At 44.6% G+C, this 17,021-nt stretch overlaps 8 protein-coding genes across 8 annotated transcripts; 2 read left to right on the top strand and 6 right to left on the bottom strand.

The window, feature by feature from the left end:
* The first annotated feature begins 550 nt into the window (after window positions 1-550).
* V1512DRAFT_292330 (uncharacterized protein) lies at window positions 551-2,635 on the top strand. The gene is made up of 2 exons (XM_066918291.1): window positions 551-928; window positions 991-2,635. The coding sequence occupies exons 1-2, from the start codon at window positions 827-829 to the stop codon at window positions 2,323-2,325; spliced, it is 1,437 nt and encodes a 478-aa protein (XP_066770391.1). The 5' UTR covers window positions 551-826; the 3' UTR covers window positions 2,326-2,635.
* On the bottom strand, window positions 2,593-3,584 carry V1512DRAFT_265564 (riboflavin kinase-domain-containing protein). The gene has a single exon (XM_066916921.1). It carries the CDS (start codon window positions 3,175-3,177, stop codon window positions 2,626-2,628), a length of 552 nt encoding a protein of 183 aa, XP_066770390.1. The 5' UTR covers window positions 3,178-3,584; the 3' UTR covers window positions 2,593-2,625.
* Window positions 3,401-4,963, top strand: V1512DRAFT_265563 (uncharacterized protein). The gene is made up of 2 exons (XM_066916920.1): window positions 3,401-3,528; window positions 3,579-4,963. The coding sequence occupies exons 1-2, from the start codon at window positions 3,501-3,503 to the stop codon at window positions 4,760-4,762; spliced, it is 1,212 nt and encodes a 403-aa protein (XP_066770389.1). The 5' UTR covers window positions 3,401-3,500; the 3' UTR covers window positions 4,763-4,963.
* V1512DRAFT_44608 (kinase-like domain-containing protein) lies at window positions 4,954-6,451 on the bottom strand. The gene is made up of 4 exons (XM_066918388.1): window positions 6,320-6,451; window positions 6,150-6,266; window positions 5,339-6,102; window positions 4,954-5,291 (listed from the first exon to the last, which is right to left on the bottom strand). Exons 2-4 carry the CDS (start codon window positions 6,193-6,195, stop codon window positions 5,145-5,147), a joined length of 957 nt encoding a protein of 318 aa, XP_066770388.1. The 5' UTR covers window positions 6,196-6,266; window positions 6,320-6,451; the 3' UTR covers window positions 4,954-5,144.
* Window positions 6,452-6,753: 302 nt separating this feature from the next.
* Window positions 6,754-8,779, bottom strand: V1512DRAFT_44560 (cytochrome oxidase assembly protein-domain-containing protein). Its single transcript, XM_066918387.1, has one exon. The coding sequence runs from the start codon at window positions 8,345-8,347 to the stop codon at window positions 6,821-6,823; it is 1,527 nt and encodes a 508-aa protein (XP_066770387.1). The 5' UTR covers window positions 8,348-8,779; the 3' UTR covers window positions 6,754-6,820.
* An 81-nt stretch (window positions 8,780-8,860) lies between these two features.
* On the bottom strand, window positions 8,861-11,752 carry V1512DRAFT_210559 (fungal-specific transcription factor domain-containing protein; the record flags this gene model as incomplete). The annotated part of the gene is made up of 3 exons (XM_066913509.1): window positions 8,861-11,249; window positions 11,302-11,525; window positions 11,585-11,752. The coding sequence occupies 3 exons, from the start codon at window positions 11,750-11,752 to the stop codon at window positions 8,861-8,863; spliced, it is 2,781 nt and encodes a 926-aa protein (XP_066770386.1).
* An 884-nt stretch (window positions 11,753-12,636) lies between these two features.
* Window positions 12,637-14,658, bottom strand: V1512DRAFT_44550 (ribosomal protein S5 domain 2-type protein). Its single transcript, XM_066918386.1, has one exon. The coding sequence runs from the start codon at window positions 14,382-14,384 to the stop codon at window positions 12,819-12,821; it is 1,566 nt and encodes a 521-aa protein (XP_066770385.1). The 5' UTR covers window positions 14,385-14,658; the 3' UTR covers window positions 12,637-12,818.
* Window positions 14,659-14,792: 134 nt separating this feature from the next.
* V1512DRAFT_265554 (fungal-specific transcription factor domain-containing protein) lies at window positions 14,793-17,018 on the bottom strand. Its single transcript, XM_066916919.1, has 3 exons — window positions 16,606-17,018; window positions 16,231-16,557; window positions 14,793-16,179 (listed from the first exon to the last, which is right to left on the bottom strand). Exons 1-3 carry the CDS (start codon window positions 16,830-16,832, stop codon window positions 14,877-14,879), a joined length of 1,857 nt encoding a protein of 618 aa, XP_066770384.1. The 5' UTR covers window positions 16,833-17,018; the 3' UTR covers window positions 14,793-14,876.
* Between the last annotated feature and the right edge of the window lie 3 nt (window positions 17,019-17,021).

The raw sequence follows: 17,021 nt of genomic DNA, 5'->3' as shown, positions 1-17,021 counted from the left end.
TTATGATAGAATTAATCTGTGTAGTTAAAAATTGTATTAGTTTATTACTGTGATTACCTCGAGAAGACATTTTTCAGGGTTCATATACATTTCAATGATTATCGGTGGAGCCACATTGTTCAAGATATGGCCGTTTATCAACTTGACAGAGCGCGGAGAATACGTGAATTGTGGGGTAATCTCCTATCGCGTATCTAACTGACAGTGACATCGCATTAAAAAACGTTCTAAAATGATATGGAATTAAGTGCAACACAGAAGAGATTCCAAATGTAAATACAATATACTAAATTGACTGCCAGTATTATTTGTATATATATCTGATACGTAAAAAGAATATTAAATAAGGTTTTAGTTGTTTAATAAATTCTAATCTTTTAACTATGAGATACTGCAATGAAATGTCCCAGGTTTGCCCTAGATTGGCTTAGTTGCCGACAGTATCTTAATCTTATGTAAACCTTAATGCACTTATCACTATACAGCTGTACTAAATATCAAATTGATTACGTAAAATAGCAAATCCCACTGTAAATCTGACAAAAACTAGCTGCACTTGATATTTACCCACCTCTCATAACTAATTTCTGACGGCACAGTGAGCGACCGAGACTTCTGAGAGAAAAAGAAACGACCGGTCTACTCATCGTATTTTCCTCTTTCCAACACAACATATTAAAAGAACAGAATACCCCACTCTATAAACTTATAATATTTTGTCTGTGAATTCTTCTGTTCAAAAATAAGAAGAAAATGTTGATTTTATAATCAATAGTTATATTCCTTGTCCAATCTATACCATATTCGAATCATTTACGTCTTTATTATGCCCCCCGCATCTTCCTCTTCCTTCCCTGGGACTGTCACTACAGCGTCTGGTATTACTTTGCCAATGACAGCAGCAATGGCTAGGAGTAACGGTATTAGTGTACGTTTTTACATTTGTACACTATTTGGTTTGTAATTCGGTGGCGCTAACCTGAATTATAGCTGAGAACTGGAAGACCAAAGCGTAAGAAAGCGTCACGCGCCTGCTTTCACTGCCAGAAAGCTCACTTAACATGTGATGATGCGCGACCTTGTCAGAGATGTATCAAAAGAGGTCTATCTACCACTTGTCAAGATGGTGTTCGAAAGAAAGCAAAGTATTTACATGACGCTTCCGCTGAGTCGGGAGCAACTCAGGTGAAGTCAACTCAAACTGGAGGCAGAAGTAATCATCGTCCGTCAATAGATAGCTTATCTGAAGGGACAATAAATCCGTCTAACTTGGCTGCAGACCAAGTTATAGATGACAGTCCGGACGGTTCTGAAAACTTGTTTTCAAATTTTGATTTGAGCAACTACGACTTTGGCTCAAAAACTGCAAATATGGAATTCTCTTATTTGTCTAATATGATTGGCACCGAAGGCAACCCTCAAGATTCAATGTCAAATACGCCTATTCTTACTGGTTCGAATTTAATCGGTCCAAATCAAGTGTATGATTACAGTGTGGCCGATATGCCGGTCAGGGACTCTAACTGGGCTTCGCGAGGCTTGGCTTCGTTGCTGTCTGGCAGTGGTCCGTCTCCCCAAAATAGCGACAGTCCGCCAACACCACCGACGTCAGTTCTTGACGTGACACAGAATCCACATCCGTTGTCAAGACACCAGCCATCCCTGGACGTGATGCCTCAGGCCCCTATAAGCAATAACCAACCGATGCTGTCTCCTGCTCTGCCTACGCATCTAGTTCCTAGACGCAAGCGTGATCCGGAAACAGTGTATGCCTCCATTACACAACCATTCTCATACACTCCCGGCTATCATGGACTGATTGCGTATTTGAAATCGCGTTTCGATCGCCCTCATCTGATGCGTGTGGCCAGATGTATGGCCGCATTTCGTCCCTCTTTTATCGCGTGTACAAAAACTTTAAAGGAAGAAGACTTAATTTTTATGGAAAAGTGTTTTCAGCGAACACTGTTGGAGTACGAAAAGTTTATCTCATATTCTGGCACGCCGACTCTAGTCTGGCGGCGGACAGGTCAGGTTGCTGCGGTTGGAAAAGAGTTCTGCATTCTGACAGGAAGAACAAAAGACCAACTAATCAACAAGCGTACATTCGTTGTTGAGCTCATGGACGACCAGTCTGTGCTGGAGTACTTTGAAGGCTTCAGTAAGCTTGCGTTTGGTGATTCTCGTGGGGCCACCATGATGGAGTGTACATTACTGAGCCCGAACGGCAGGCGGATCCCAACCGCATGCACTTGGACAATCAAGCGCGACGTTTTTGATATCCCGATGATGATTGTTGGCAACTTTCTGCCTATTTTGAATTAATTGTATACTTTTCCTGACCCCTCACAATTTTGACTTTCGGGTTTTTGTAACCAAGGCTTTTTATTTCAGTTTTCTTTATGTGTTTTGTTTCTACATGGTCTTAGTTTCTCGTTAATCAGTATAATTGCCCTGGTTTTTTATTCGGTGCTTTTTTAAATGCGAAACTTGCATTATTACGAATAATGGGAAAACTCATTTCCCTAGCTTTTCCTAGGAATTCATAGTCAAGTATGTTCATCGTGTTTTGGGATATAATCAAACAATTGATATCTGTATGCAATTTATATGTCTATATTATGCCTATTGAAAGAACTCATTCTCAGCTACGACCTTGAAATCTTCTTCTTGTAATTTCTCCTTTGCTATCCTTATGTCGTTCATAATCTCCGCAATCAATGCTTCTTTGCTTACAAAGTCAGACTCCGGGCGAATGTACGCCAACACTGCAATCTTGATATCAGCGCCGTAAAACTGGTCCGCGAACTTGTGAACGACGTGGATTTCCGCACTTGGCTCGGTATTTCCATAGAACGGATTCCATCCGACCGACATAACCATCGGCAGCACGCACGCGTCTTCAGGCATCAAAGGCTTCTCTGTCAGTGTGATTACGTTCTCCGGCGGCTTTGTTGCATCACCGTCAGCTGCCGGCTGGCGACTCAAGGTGCCATACACGCCACTGATTTTCGACAGTCCAAAGTAAATACCAGTCTGTCCGTACGGGATGCCTGACGCGAGAAAATCTGACGGCGGGATGTTTGCGGTCGGGATGCCCAGCTCGGCAGACCCACGTCCGAAACCGCCGATGACTTTGGAGTCAATGAATACCGGGTACGGTGGCACTAGTGGCATTCGCAAGGACGTTGGTGTTATAGGTTTTCTGTCGGACAAGTGCGCGTAGTGCAACAAGAGCAACGGAGTAAGCGAACAATCGACAGAGAAGAATTGGCGTTTGGATTACACTCACCAGCGAAATTGGTAAAGCGAGGCAGTACAATGGCCATGCAAAGTTTGAGGCGGTGCGTTACCCCTGAAAATGAACAGCGGTTCATACTTTTGCGCGTACAGCCCCGAGCAACAAGTGTGTACCCGTACGCTACTTTTGTATATAAATATCGTCAATGGTAAACGTACTGCAAAAACACGCAACGAATACTCCCACAAGTTGATTTGCAATGAAACAAGCTGACGTTGACCTGCCCAGTAAGTATATACGCTCGCTACGCACATTCATACTCATATCCATACGCCAGAATTTGTCTTTTATCCAAACTCGACTGGACTTGAAGCGGTCTACCAGACTCCAGTTAGGCAACAGCATACAGTTGAAGTGCCGTATCACATACAATTTTACGAGGACACAACAGTTGAAAATAAGTCAATAAAGCATGTCAACCACAGAATTTTTGATTCACTGAGCAAAGCTTTGCTGGCAGACTACGACCTGAACGAGAAATTATTTTATACACCTTCGCTTGCGTACAATTCTGTCGAGTCTGAAACCAGATTCGTGTCTCCACAGTCAAACGGATTGAAGAACAACAAGCTTGGCAAAGTGACGGTGTACAATCCGACAGCTACCATATCTCTATTCGCGCGGTTCCCGCCAAATTTTAATCTCAACATTAACTCGTTAAACACTTTGCTCACAGCACGTGCTTCGCTGCCTGGATACATGTTTACATACGCCCCTCCACCGTCGATGTCGGCCGAGAAGTTCATGTTTGAGTGGCAGAAAATAACCATAAAGCAACCGCTGTTAGGTGTCGGTACGGCGCGTGAGATGAGCGGCAAGTGCGTATTTCTGGGGTCGAATATGAACCCAATGGTTGGAAAACCTGTGACGATCGCCAAACTGTACATTTACAATGTGGACGCGCTGTTTGCCGTTGGCGCGAAGACCAAGCTCAACAACGAGATTGTTTTGATGGAGGACAGAATTGGACGACTGAATGTCGAATGCGACCGCAAAGGGTTTGAGGCTTGCTTGCTGGCTTCATTTTTCATGATTGCGAGCGTCCACGAACGTGCTTATCTTGCAGAACTCAAACTGATAAAACAGAAGAAAGCTATGAAGGCAGAGAAAAAACGAGAAGCAGGAGCACAAAGGGAGTTAGAGATCGCGGTCGCGCGCATACAACAAGAAGAAGCAAATTTGGCGCGCAAAGCTGCAAAGGAGCTGGTTCTACAAGAACAACTGTCGCTTGCTCTGGCCCAAAAGTTGCAGCATGAAGACGAACTGGAAGAAGAATCCATTTGCCTCGCGAGACAGACTGAGGAAGAATTTAACTTGCAAGACGGGTGTATAGACCAAGGAAGTTCGTCGCCGTCGTCGCAGTATATTGAGTCTCCGGTCCCGCCTAATTCTTGTTTTTTTGGCGGTGACAATCAATTGTTAACAAGTCTTCAAAAATTGCAGCTTCCACAAAAAAAGTAGAAAGGGAACACGGCTTATATTCAGAGACTGATTCCTTAACGCATGGGAACAGGCCGAAACTAGGACTGAACTCCGGCGACTTTTAAAACTAAATAAATCCAAGGCGGTGTGAATTGTTGCTCAAGTATTACAGTAGAATATCATGTACATGTCGGAGTTTGGGCTTTGATTTTTGCAATAGTCTCAATTTATTTTTCATGCATTATAGTGGCTGACAATTCACCTGCAAGCTAATACTCTCCATTAAAATCAAATAAATATAAAAAGAACCCTTGGTAATACAAAACGCAAATGACAATTTCCCGATTGTGTTGATATCAAAAAAAAAAAAAAAAAGAAACAAAGAGAGCAGGTTCAAGCAACATAACCACGCAAAACACACTTATGCGCGCGTTTTGACAATTTTGGACGACTGGTTGGCCATGTGTGTGTATCTGCTTGAAGTTGGCTGAGCCTTGGGCAAAAAGTAAGGGTGCTTCAGGGCACGTTTAGCAGATAGTCTGGTAGCAGGATCGTATGCAAGGAATGACTAGACATTAGAACAACGTGATGACATAAAAAGAACTAGGCACACACCTCAAGCAAGTCAAGACCTTCAGCATCCAATGCCGAAATGTGCTTGCTCAGATCCTTACGGCTCCACTGTGGGAATGTAGTTTTGAAATCAGGCAACTGCGAGACACCAGGCCAGACATCTTCGTCCGGAGTACCGAGCAATCTGAAGATTTTGAAGATCTCATCAATCTCAGAGTCACCCGGAACCAGAGGCTTACGAGTGACCATCTCGGCAAAGATGCATCCGATCGACCAAATATCGACACCGGTAGAGTACTGGCGCCCGCCGAGCAAAATCTCTGGAGCACGGTACCACAGAGTCACAACTTCGTGGGTGTACACTCTCAATGGCACGCCAAATGCGCGAGCAAGACCAAAATCCGCAAGCTTCAAGTTACCTTCCTTGTCAATCAGCAAGTTCTGTGGCTTCAAATCCCGGTGCAAAACTCTGTGCGCGTGACAATAGTTTGTGCCCTGTACTAGCTGGGACATGAACTTCTTGATCATATCTGCACCAAGCCCAACATCCTGCGGAATAGCTTCCATGTATTTCTTCAGATCAAGATCAAGAAACTCAAAGACCAAGTACAGCTTGTGGTTGTCAGCATGAACGATGTTCAAAAGCGACACAATGTTTTCATTTCTCATTTCTTTTAACAATGAGATCTCGCGTATCGCCGTCGACGGAACACCTTCATCTTCTGCTTCTAACCTGATCTTCTTCAATGCAACCACTCTGTTATTGTTTGTCGTATCCCGGGCTTTGTAGACGACACCATAAGTACCTATGAAACAGTGAGCAAACACACGCTTTCCCTAAAAGAGTACACACCTTCTCCAATTTTCTCTAATCTTTGGAAGTCTGAAAGTTCAACCATATTCGATATTGCTTTGGTGGATTTTGTGTGATGATAATCAGTTTTGGGAGAAAGTTAGAGCGTAAAGACTACTTAAGGGATAAAGTGAGAAGTTAGAGTTCAAGCTGACTTTTTTGAATTGTACCTTTTCTTTTGCAACTTTTTGTTTTTACAATAGAATAGACTTATCTTATCACGTAAGAATAATAAAATCAAATGTTCTTTTCTGCAATAAATAAAGCGGAGAAGAAGTAGAAGAACTTTTGATCGCGACAAGTTTTTGCTCACTAAAACTGTTGTGGGTTTCTTGCCCTGTTCAGGCAGGGGTAAACAAACAGAAATCCATCAGCCACATATTACTAGCCACAGGCAATGTTTTCACGCGTAAGAACCTAACCCTTGATTTTTGTCTATCTCTCTTTTTCTGGGCTTTATTTTAAGAAACGCACACTGCCTCGCGTCCTTCGCAACCCTAAACCATATCAATGAAGTCCTTATTCAGCAGCGTTTTCTAAAGCCCACTTAACTTGAGTATAATCCATATGCGTGCTGATTGATAATCGCATTATTGTTAGTATATTTTAGTTAATTATTATATATGGTTTTATTTTGGATTAAAATATTTACAAATCGTATTTACAGCGCACTATTTCGACCCGACTTTCGAAACTCCATCTAATAGTGCCTTCACAAGCGGTCCACGAGGACGACGTAATCGTAGACATAAAATAAGCACCTCGGTCAACAATGCAAGGCTGCCTGCCTGATGGCTTGCAGCAAGCGGAATTGGGACGAGGTACAACAACGTACTGATTCCAAGCGTGACTTGCAACAATGCGAACCCAATCACGCCGTGCGATGCCCGAAACACGTTGCGCGGCAACAACCCACGCTTGAACAGACGGGTCGAAGCAATGTGGAACCCTACTACAGTACAGAATGCAGTCGTGGCCAGAATTCTATGCGTCAACTGCACAGTCACCGGGTTCTCAAGCATGTTTCTCCACACTAAATCAGAGTCGTCCGGGTTCCGAGCGTAGAATGACGAGAACAACTCACTTTTGGGCGGGACAAACCCCTCGCCCATGTACGGGAACGAGTTATACACTAAGCCGGCATCAAGACCTGCGACAAACGCACCCGACATCGCGGTCGTGAACACCAAACCCAGCAGCGCGGTCGCAGCAAGTTTATATTTGCGCAGTGCAGGATTGTTCAGCATCGCAAATGACTCGAACGCAGCCTTTGGATCCTTTGCCCATCTGTTCTCCTTCAAGATCTCAAGTCCGTTCCACATCATGGCGAGGTACACCACAAACGCGAGTCCCAAATGCGTCGCCAGTCTGTATTGCGACACTCGTGGGTGATTGTCCTTGTACTTCCCATCAGCTGTGTCTTCTGCCAGAAAATGATCGCTCAATCCAGATTTGACCATCCACCAGCCAATAAATCCTTGAAACCCAATCAACCCTGCAATAATCAAAATCCTCCGGGTAATATGAGAGCTTGTCTTTTTCGCCGCAACAAAATAAATTCCCGGAATCACAAATAACAACCCAATCGCCCGACCCCAAAGCCTATGCCCCCATTCCATATAAAAAATTGACTTGAACTCCTCCAGCGTAATATTGGAGTTCAACAGCTTAAACTCAGGCGACAATTTATACTTTGAAAACTCATCATCCCATTCCTCCTGTGTAATCGGCGGTATCGAACCCGCAATAGGTTTCCACTCCGTAATCGACAGACCAGACTCCGTCAGTCGAGTCAGTCCGCCCAAAATGACAATCCCAAACACCAAACACGCCGACCCAATCAACCAGTACCCAACTTTCTTATCCGTCACGACCCTACCCGCGGGTGTTGCCGTCGATGTCGTCGGGCTTGGTGTAGCTTCAACCGCACGTCGAATCCCGGCGCTCGAAAACATCCGTCTGACAGAAAACCCATTCTGCCAGTTCGCACGCACCTGTTTGCCAGCAGGACTACTTTGATTCCCTCCCCAAATCCTCGGGACAGACTTTCGCACAAATTCAGATACCCGGGAATGTGTCACGAGCTGCCGCGGCGGCATCGCGCCGGACTGCACCAATCTCAAGTTCCCGCGCAAACACGACTTCACACTGGCATTATGCAAAAAAAATAGCGCCGGACGAGCTAGCTCTCTAGACATTGTACATAAAATCTACAAGTTCTCACTCTCAACTCGTATTCTCGCGTCGTAGCAAGTCAAATGATCCAGAAAGTTTTTGTCTTCGTCCCAATTTCTGTGGCATCATTTCAGCCGCACGTTCACTTTCTTCGTGAACGATTTACTAATCTTGGCTTCTCAATTGGACAAAAACATAATCAAAGTCATACAGATTATTTCGTTCATCGCATAAAGTTCTAATACTCTGCATAATATAGCAAGAATCTAAACAAAAATGCCACATGCGCCAAAAAAAAAGAATTCTAATCCACTTTTGAGTGGAGTACAAGTCCAATAAAGTACACAGTGAGAAATAAGCCGAACATCATAGTAGCGCTTTTCTTCATGTTCATGTCAAATATTTCGAAAACGACCAAATCCAAGCCTGCTGAGGCTCATACAATCCATATAACCCGCGATCGATACCCAAACCGTCAGAATCATCGGCTTCACTAAACATCACTATACAGTTGTTAGTTCGCTGATTGAATCAAATCAGTACACATTACCTCTCTCTAAGTTGAGTAACGTTTCGTTAAACGATTGGTTCTCAACAATTTCCTTGTGATGTGGAAACTGGGCATTGTACGCAGCTAATGCATTTGGATCACTAAACGACGTGGAACCGTTCAAATGGTAACTCAGTCTAGTTAACACCACAGCCGCGCTGCGATCATCATCGTCTTTCCCAGGCCCTGCCCCGCCTTCACTGCCGCCCTTCGTTTCATCGTAACGTTTGTCGCTAGCCGGAATCCCATGACGATTGATATTATCAGCATACGGCCCCCCAGATAAAATTTTTTCCATCTCTTTTTGAACGACAACGCGCGCGAGACTTTCAAGAATACGGAAACCTTGGTTTCCGACCAAAATCTTAAGCTTTAGAGACTTTTGCATCTGAATGATTCGACTTAATCCTCGCTTAGACTCCAGTGCCCGTTGACTAAGCGGCTCGCTAGATCCAAACACGCTCAGCAATACACCAGCAGTGAACAGTTGTATACCGACATATCCCACACCATGGGACGTCTGAATCTTCGAGAACGCCGCGTGACCCGCAATCTTGGACGTCCGCATAGCAGCCTGCCAACAGGCATTGGCAGATTGAGCAAAAGGATCTGAGCCACCTGGACTGCGCGACTGGTGTCGGAACGCAAGTAACGGCCTGTGCAAAATAATGATTGCGTTGTCGTACGCAACTTGCAACAATAAGGCTTGCATTCCAAACGTGTCTCGCTTGATTCGAGATCGGCGCTGTCTGACTGACACTAATTCACTAACCTTGTCGTCTCGATCCGGTATAATAATATTGTCTTCTTCTTCGTCGTCGACAGAAGGTGACGCCACGTAATTAACGTCTTGGTCATCATACTCTCCCAACTTCAGCACGTCGGGAACAGCTTCATACCAGTTCCGCAACTTGGCCTCCAACCGTTGAATCACAGGTAGCAGATCTTCAATACTAGCAATTGGCGTTGTGCTAACAGCCTCTGGCTCAAAAACCGCGATCTCTTCAAACTGTCTAACATGCTTGGCACATCCTTTTAGACCTTGCTTGTACAGAACAGAAATGATTTCACCAAGAATGATGTAAAATTGTAATTTGCAAACCTGGTATGTTAGTAGAGTTGGTGGGTTCCGATGCGTGGCGGATGAAAAGGGTTGTGATAGCTTCAAGTCGTCTTCAATCATCAAATACGAAGACCTGTCATGAGGCGGATATGCATTATCTTCGTTCGGTAAGCCCACATCACAGTCAGAGTCGTCAATCCCCAGCGGCCGACCGTAACACATCGCTGCGAACCGATCGTAATTGTACAAAGACCAAAATATTCGGCGACGCAGTTGACTCTTTTCTCCCTTCACACCAGCAGCGTCACGGTGAAGACCAAGAGCTTGGGCTGACTTGAGACCACTACCAAAAATACTCCAAGCAAGGTTTGGATCGCTATGGTAAAGATAGTAACTGCCTAACAAAATACAGGCTTGTACAGTGGACAGCGTGCAGCATGAAAGAGAGTCAAGAAGGTGAGTTCGAGTCACGTATACCAGCTGCGACATGATCTTGTCGATCTCAGTCGCCGAGTCTACGGTACCAGCTTGAACATCCTGGTACATCTTCGCGACTTTCTTTCGCCGAGCGGGATGAGTGACAATATATCTACCACCCAATGCGATAACCAACATCAATACATGAAGGAATGTGAAGTCTTCATCAGAGTCAGAAACTTTTGTTGGATCACTTTCATAAGCATCCATGAGCAAATTATACCTCTCCAAAAAATCACCTTCATGGATAGCAAGCAGGAACCAGTGCACAGTGTTGAAATAAACAGCAATAGCATAGTCCATAACTGGCCGTGGAGGTAGATGCCTCATTAAAGATGCCGTTGTTGGTCGGGAGTGCGTCCATATCAATGACGATACTCGTTCTAGCTCGGAAATGGTACTGTTTGATGGAGTCACGGATGACCGTATGCGTGAGATGGGACTACTTGCGGGTTTCAGCACAACAGAATTGGTGTCAATTACAGAAGCAACAGACGCTTGTGATGATAACGGCGCACTGCTTTCCAAAGTATTGACTGTCGATGGGTCAGGGGTAGCAGATGCAGTTTTGTCGGGAAATTGAAAGGGTCTGTTGTGGACGTCACTAGAGAGCAAAGAAGCTATAGGTCGAGGTGAAGGTAAGCTAAATGATGACGGTCGCGGTTCTGTTTCGAACGTGGATACGCCAAGATTTGATCGAGGAGGGCCGTACGACAGCGGATGAGGAGGAGTGTCACTTGAGAACGAGGCTTCTCCCCGACTTGGTTCAGGATAAAGCAATCTTCGCAACTTCATTGGTGGTGGTTGATCATGCATATCTGACGATATCATCGAACTTTTTCTGGCGTCAGCATCAACACAAATAGCTAAATGGCAAATATACACACTTTTGAGGATGTGGGAGTCCTATCGACATGGATTCTGTTAGAGATGCCATTGACGGTAGACCGACAGAGGTTGCAGTGTAATTTCCATGTCCATTTTGTGGGGTTGACTGAGAAGGCGCGAGCTGTATCAATTCTGACTTTTTGCCCTCCGCTAAACTCTCTGGGCGACTGACGCATGCCACGTTCGCTCGAACACAAAGCGCACATGGTCTATAACTATCGCACTAAATCGAACAAGTCAGCTCGGACCGTTCAAACTAATCACAGATAATTTCAGACTCACTTTCAACTTTTGCTTCCGACACCGAACACACGCGCGTGCGGTCCGTTTAGTACTTCCGGTGGGGTTTGGTCCCACCTGGTCTTGATTGGACCGACCGGAATTGTTTAAAGAGGACTCATACACAAATACGTCTGCCTTTGTAGATGGCGGCGATTGTCTGGAGACCATAATTTTAGCACTGAGCGTTCATGGAGATCATATGTCGAAAGGACAGTCGAACTGGGAAGCGACTCCTCCAAAATGATAGTGGTGAGTCCAAATGGCTCTTCTGTGGGACAGCACCGGACGGAGCAGTTGACGGGGACGGGAATGAAAATTACCGTATCGGGAAAAATGAGAGCCAGACTGGAAACTCCGCAGCTGTTTCTGTCCCCGAACGAACGATGCTGACATAACTATGGGCTAGGGTATATTGTTTAGCAGTGATGCGGGGAAAGAAAGGAAAAGCAGGGTAATTAGAACTCGGAGTACGCAGATCTGGTTTTGCCGGTGGGAATGAACACGCGTCTGAGGCTCAGATCCGAGTCGTCGTTTGCTAATTAGCGCTCCAATCCAAAGACTGAGACGAGGTTATTTAAGGATTAAAATGCGTTATGATATAATATACGATGGTATACGCGTAAATAGAACAAACAGTATATTACCTAAACTGGCTCACTTGTTAAACACTTTTCAGCAAATCATACTATTCGGTATATTAATTAAAAGAACATTGCATAAGCATGTCAGTACCATCCGGTCATTGCAGATGAACGTCAAGCAATGCATGGACTCTGTAGTCACCAACGCCTTTGCGCCATATTCACAGCCAAACATTGTCAGGGCTGTTCTTAGTCTGTTTTCACGCGACCGGCAAATTCTTGCCGTGTGAACTTCTGTGCTAAACCAATGACGCTATATTTGCGCTATTTACTGTCAACGAGCGCATTTCAAATCATTAATTCCGGCAGATAGATAAGCACCCTGACTTTGAATTTGGTGGTTACGGTCATTGTGATGCACAGTTGGCCAATTTGATACTGTGAATGGTCTAGAGATTACCGCCAATCGCCGTTCTATCGCCTGCCAGTCAAGACCAAGACAGTAATGGATGGCACATCCTGCACATCCTGTAATACATTAATCCATGACATATTGTCAGGGTTTTGTCTATTTTCATATTCTATAAACCGGCTCAAACTTAACCATGCAACTAAACTACTATTACAAATACCGAAAACGCGTAATGTGACCTTTAATACTCAACAATGGCCGATCCCAATCCAGGCTCGGTTACACAGATGGCATCATCAAGCTCTTCTTCAGTCAGACCTGGCAATCTCTTCAAGTAGTAGCCTTCTTTCAAGGTCTTGACAAAATGCGAAACAATAGACTTGGGAACAAGACTCACTGTTGAGCCACCCCAGCCGGCTCCGGTAAGTCGACTACCATATGCGCCATTCGCCATAGCAAGACCAACAATTTGATCAAGCTCATCGCACGAACAATCAAACTGCTCCTTACACGATTTATGTGAAGCTTGCATAATATTTCCCAAAGCAGCAAAATATGTCTCTGTGTCGCCCTTGGCCGGTGCCTTTCCGAGAAGTTGGCAGAATTGTTCCACACGCTGTGCTTCTTCCAAAACGTGCAACGCACGCTTTCTAAATTGGAATCTTTCAGCACGGATTGGGAATCGAGTCATGTACTTCTTCACCAACTCAGCTTCTGACTGGCCCATCAGCTCTGCTGTCTCAGCAAGAGTGTATCCTTCTTCTTTTGAAAACACCTTTTTGACCTCCTCAATAACGCCATTGAAGTCAACTCCTTTGGCCTTGAACCCTTCGACAACTCCACGGAATGTGCCGCCAAAGCCATCACGGATAGGAAGTGGTCCCAGGTTGCAAACGCGGGCAATGATTTCGGCGCCAACTGTGGTCTCAACTACTCTGAGATTGTAATGAATAGGTCCAGTCACAAACTTGTCGGCCACGACAAGTGTGTTGGCAATCACAAATGCAAAGCCCTCGCCTTGGAATGCAATAGGCGTGGCCTTGAGTGTGGGATAAAACTGCACACGTAGCGTATGACCAGGAACGCCAAAAACAGATGCACTTTGATCCATACCGCCGGAATTAACACCAACATTTCGCTCTGAAACAATAGCTGAACCAACAAGATCCGATTTTGTGACAACATCTGTAAGACTCTTGGTACTGTTAAACTGGACCGATGCTAGAATTGACAAAAGAGCGGCGCACACAAACGCTGATGACGACGAAAGTCCCGATCCAGTCGGAATACGTCCGTTTATCACACAATGCATGCTTGGGATCTTAATATCTTCGATTAAAGCAAACGCTCCCTTGACACCTGATAAAAAGTAATTGCTCCATTCGTGAACCGTAGCGTCGATTGCAATGTCCTTCAAACTGGCAGTATCATACTCCCGAGACGGGAACTGCTTGTCAGTGTTGTGTAAAATAACTTTGCCGTCCCCCTCGCCGACATGAACGGCAATAAGAACGTCTTGTGTGATTGCCATTGGCAAGACGTCAAAAAGAGAGTAGTCAATGTGCTCTCCAATAATGTTTACTCGACCTGGCGAGCGAGCAATAAAGTCAAGCTTCTCACCTGGAAAAGACTTTGTGAATGCGTCGGCAAGACCTTTCCACCGCTGTTCTTGAGCAGGCAAAGCAGACGCCGAGTAAACCGATGACAGCGAGTCAAGTACAGGAACGTAATGGTCCTTTGAACTCATTGTAGAATCACTGCCCGATGATTGTGTTGTAGATGGTTTTTGTTGTAATGAAGGCGACATTTGTATGTGAAATGTTAACTTTCTAAAGTGTGATTGATTATGTTTGAAGAAAGAAAGGAAACAGAAGAAGAATCTTAAGAGGTTCTAGATATCTACCAGACAAAGCTTATGCGCAAAGCGCGTGGTCGTCGACTAACAAACAAGTCAGCGGCCGATTACTGTGACTTCCAAAGGGTCCCGTGGCCTCTCTCACTTAGCCTTGGCTCGAACTTGTCTCCATGACGTATTCAATGGAACTGCGCACTCCGAGTCCCGGCGCTTGCGTTTATATTCTATTAGCCTTAGTACCACCTGACTTCTCCGCCGTATTAAAAACCCGTACCCTTCTGACGCCGCTAACTGTGCGGCCTTATTTTTTTCTATTTTTTATCCGACAAACGCACGCTGATCGACGCTGCGTAAAACAGATCATTAAAGATTGAAATCTATATTGTACAATTTCATAAAATACCAAACCACATAAGCGCCGATCAAAGTAAATTTAAATTTTTTCTATCCAAACATCACTGACTCGCTACCGGGAACTCCGCGCCAGCCAGCTTCAACAGATTGTAAGCCGCGCATTACATTACCCATTCCTTGCCGTTTACCCAGTTTTTGGAACACCACTTTGACAAACCCACGATCAATTGAGTCGACACATTCGCTTGCAATCACGCTAACCGGCCATAATAAAGCGACCATGCTTCCATCTAACGTACAAACTCTTGCTAAGTGATCCAAAGCACTTCGTACATGCGCTTGTATCATATCTGCAACATTCTCTAGAGGAAAAAAAGTTCTCAACAAGTAAACTTGAGCAGCTAATTGATACACTTTTGCAGCTGACTGCATTGCCAGCTCTTGCGGTGATGGCGTCACAGATGCATTGTTTGCATTGGGCACCTCCCAAGAGCTCATTTCCAACTCAAGCAGACTGGCCCGTCCAAGAATGGTAGGGGTTAAAGACTGACCAAAGTCACAGTCATTGCAAAGAATGCACATTCGTACGATCATAGGCCACAGATCCTCAGCTAAGCCGACTACCGGATCAAGACCTGTTTCGAACTGATCACCGTGCGCAACCTTTGTGGACGCACCAGGTCGTAATCGTGAGTAAGTCGAGAGAAAATTGTAAAGCTGCAAAGAGTGATCTAGCAACTTGCCTCGCTTTGACAGAGAGCAAATAACGTCAAAGTACTGAAACGTTTTGAACAAAAAATAAGTTTCGTTTGATATCTGATATCCAACTGTGCCAACAATGGAATTGCAACTCCGTAATCGATATATAACATGATTCAAAAAACTTGTTGTAATTCTATACGCACCATTCAAATGCATACTAATGGACTGGATGTTGCCACCTTTTGCAATTTCGTAATATACCAAGATCAAGATTGAAGCCAACAGAACGTTCTGTGTATTTTCATCCTCAAGTCTTGTCGGTAGATCTTCAAGCAACGTAATTAGATCTTCAAGTGCGGCAGTGTGATACGTCAACTGGGTATCGTCTGGTGTAAGACCTAGTGCATACGACTTGTGAGCAGACGATAGGGCGCATACTGAAGACAATAGCAGACCGGTTGAAGCTGGTGATATTAATTCTTGGCGTGAGGTTGGCATCAAAAGTCCCAAGATTAATTTTCGAAATGGTGGCTCATGTTTGAAATATGAAATAACCAAGGCTACATTGTCTGTGAAGTAATGCACAAGTTCTCGCTGAGTTGGCGTATAATTTAATAATAGCAGAGGATCAAGCTCGTCTAGGTGCTCTATAGGTGGGCTGAAATTACCAATCTGGGGCATTAATGCCATGCTGTTCGCATTCGTTAGACTAGATATCCCATTTCGTACTATTGTCGTTAACCTTGATGTAGCAAAGGGGGCCGAAGTTGGTGTGTTCTCATCTTGTAAAAATGTGTCGTCAAATATTGAAGACTCTGGAGTACCGCCTTCGCTCGTTCCAGTATTGAAAGGTATTATCTGTTCTGTTGACGATATATTTTGAAGCGGTGGAGATGTAAACTCCACCACAGGACCAGCAGTCGATACGGAGTCCTGCCGTGAAGAGTCCTGTAAATGAGGAGCAGACTCTCTACTTCCTGTTTGACTAGGATACACACATGTCCAATTGCGGTCTTGGCAGCTTTTGCATGTCGGTTTTTCAAGTCTGCATTTTTTGCGTCGTTGTCGGCTATTCAGGTGTTAGTTCATGACATTTTGGAGCAATTAACATATATACCATTGCAAGCATCCTGTTCGGCTACGCTTTAAACCCACTTGCCGTCGCTTTTTCCTCAGATTTGTAGATTCTGATTTTTTTCCCTCCGAGTTGTCTGTATGATTATCATACTTGGCTGGACTGTGATTTTCTTCCGGTGAAATTGACGGCGAACCCCCAAATGGGCCACTACTTATATGTAATGGCTGTTGCGGCAATTCACCGTAGGATAAAGTAATTGACGACATCGATGCAATGAGCAGAAATGAAATATTCCACACTCCTTACTTCACTTGTTATACCCCCGTAGAATAAGCAACGACTAAACCCTCATTTAGTTGGCGGTGTAAATGTTTCCCAAATTCTCGTTGTCGACTGAACAAAACATCGAAAGCCCAAATCCCAGGCGGGGGTCTGGACCCTAACCTTATGTCTCC

The sequence above is a fragment of the Lipomyces arxii genome (assembly GCF_038497795.1).
Source record: "Lipomyces arxii strain Phaff 12-163 unplaced genomic scaffold V1512scaffold_14, whole genome shotgun sequence".
NCBI classification, from domain to species: Eukaryota; Fungi; Ascomycota; class Lipomycetes; order Lipomycetales; family Lipomycetaceae; genus Lipomyces; species Lipomyces arxii.
The sequence above is the reverse complement of the archived record's forward strand: the minus strand, read 5'-3'. Positions and strand labels throughout refer to the sequence as shown.

Bases quoted from the DNA above. Each gene is read 5' to 3' on its own strand.
- V1512DRAFT_265554 (XM_066916919.1), bottom strand. From the start codon at position 16,832: ATGTCGTCAATTACTTTATCCTACGGTGAATTGCCGCAACAGCCATTA. The intron at 16,558-16,605 runs GTATATATGTTA...ACACCTGAATAG, and splicing joins CGAACAGGATGCTTGCAATG to CCGACAACGACGCAAAAAAT. The intron at 16,180-16,230 runs GTTAACGACAAT...GAATGCGAACAG, and splicing joins GCCCCCTTTGCTACATCAAG to CATGGCATTAATGCCCCAGA.
- V1512DRAFT_265564 (XM_066916921.1), bottom strand. From the start codon at position 3,177: ATGCCACTAGTGCCACCGTACCCGGTATTCATTGACTCCAAAGTCATC.
- V1512DRAFT_44608 (XM_066918388.1), bottom strand. From the start codon at position 6,195: ATGGTTGAACTTTCAGACTTCCAAAGATTAGAGAAAATTGGAGAAG. The intron at 6,103-6,149 runs GTGTGTACTCTT...ACTGTTTCATAG, and splicing joins ATTAGAGAAAATTGGAGAAG to GTACTTATGGTGTCGTCTAC. The intron at 5,292-5,338 runs GTGTGTGCCTAG...TCTAATGTCTAG, and splicing joins AAGGTCTTGACTTGCTTGAG to TCATTCCTTGCATACGATCC.
- V1512DRAFT_44550 (XM_066918386.1), bottom strand. From the start codon at position 14,384: ATGTCGCCTTCATTACAACAAAAACCATCTACAACACAATCATCGGGC.
- V1512DRAFT_265563 (XM_066916920.1), top strand. From the start codon at position 3,501: ATGAAACAAGCTGACGTTGACCTGCCCA. The intron at 3,529-3,578 runs GTAAGTATATAC...TCCATACGCCAG, and splicing joins AGCTGACGTTGACCTGCCCA to AATTTGTCTTTTATCCAAAC.
- V1512DRAFT_292330 (XM_066918291.1), top strand. From the start codon at position 827: ATGCCCCCCGCATCTTCCTCTTCCTTCCCTGGGACTGTCACTACAGCG. The intron at 929-990 runs GTACGTTTTTAC...CCTGAATTATAG, and splicing joins CTAGGAGTAACGGTATTAGT to CTGAGAACTGGAAGACCAAA.
- V1512DRAFT_44560 (XM_066918387.1), bottom strand. From the start codon at position 8,347: ATGTCTAGAGAGCTAGCTCGTCCGGCGCTATTTTTTTTGCATAATGCC.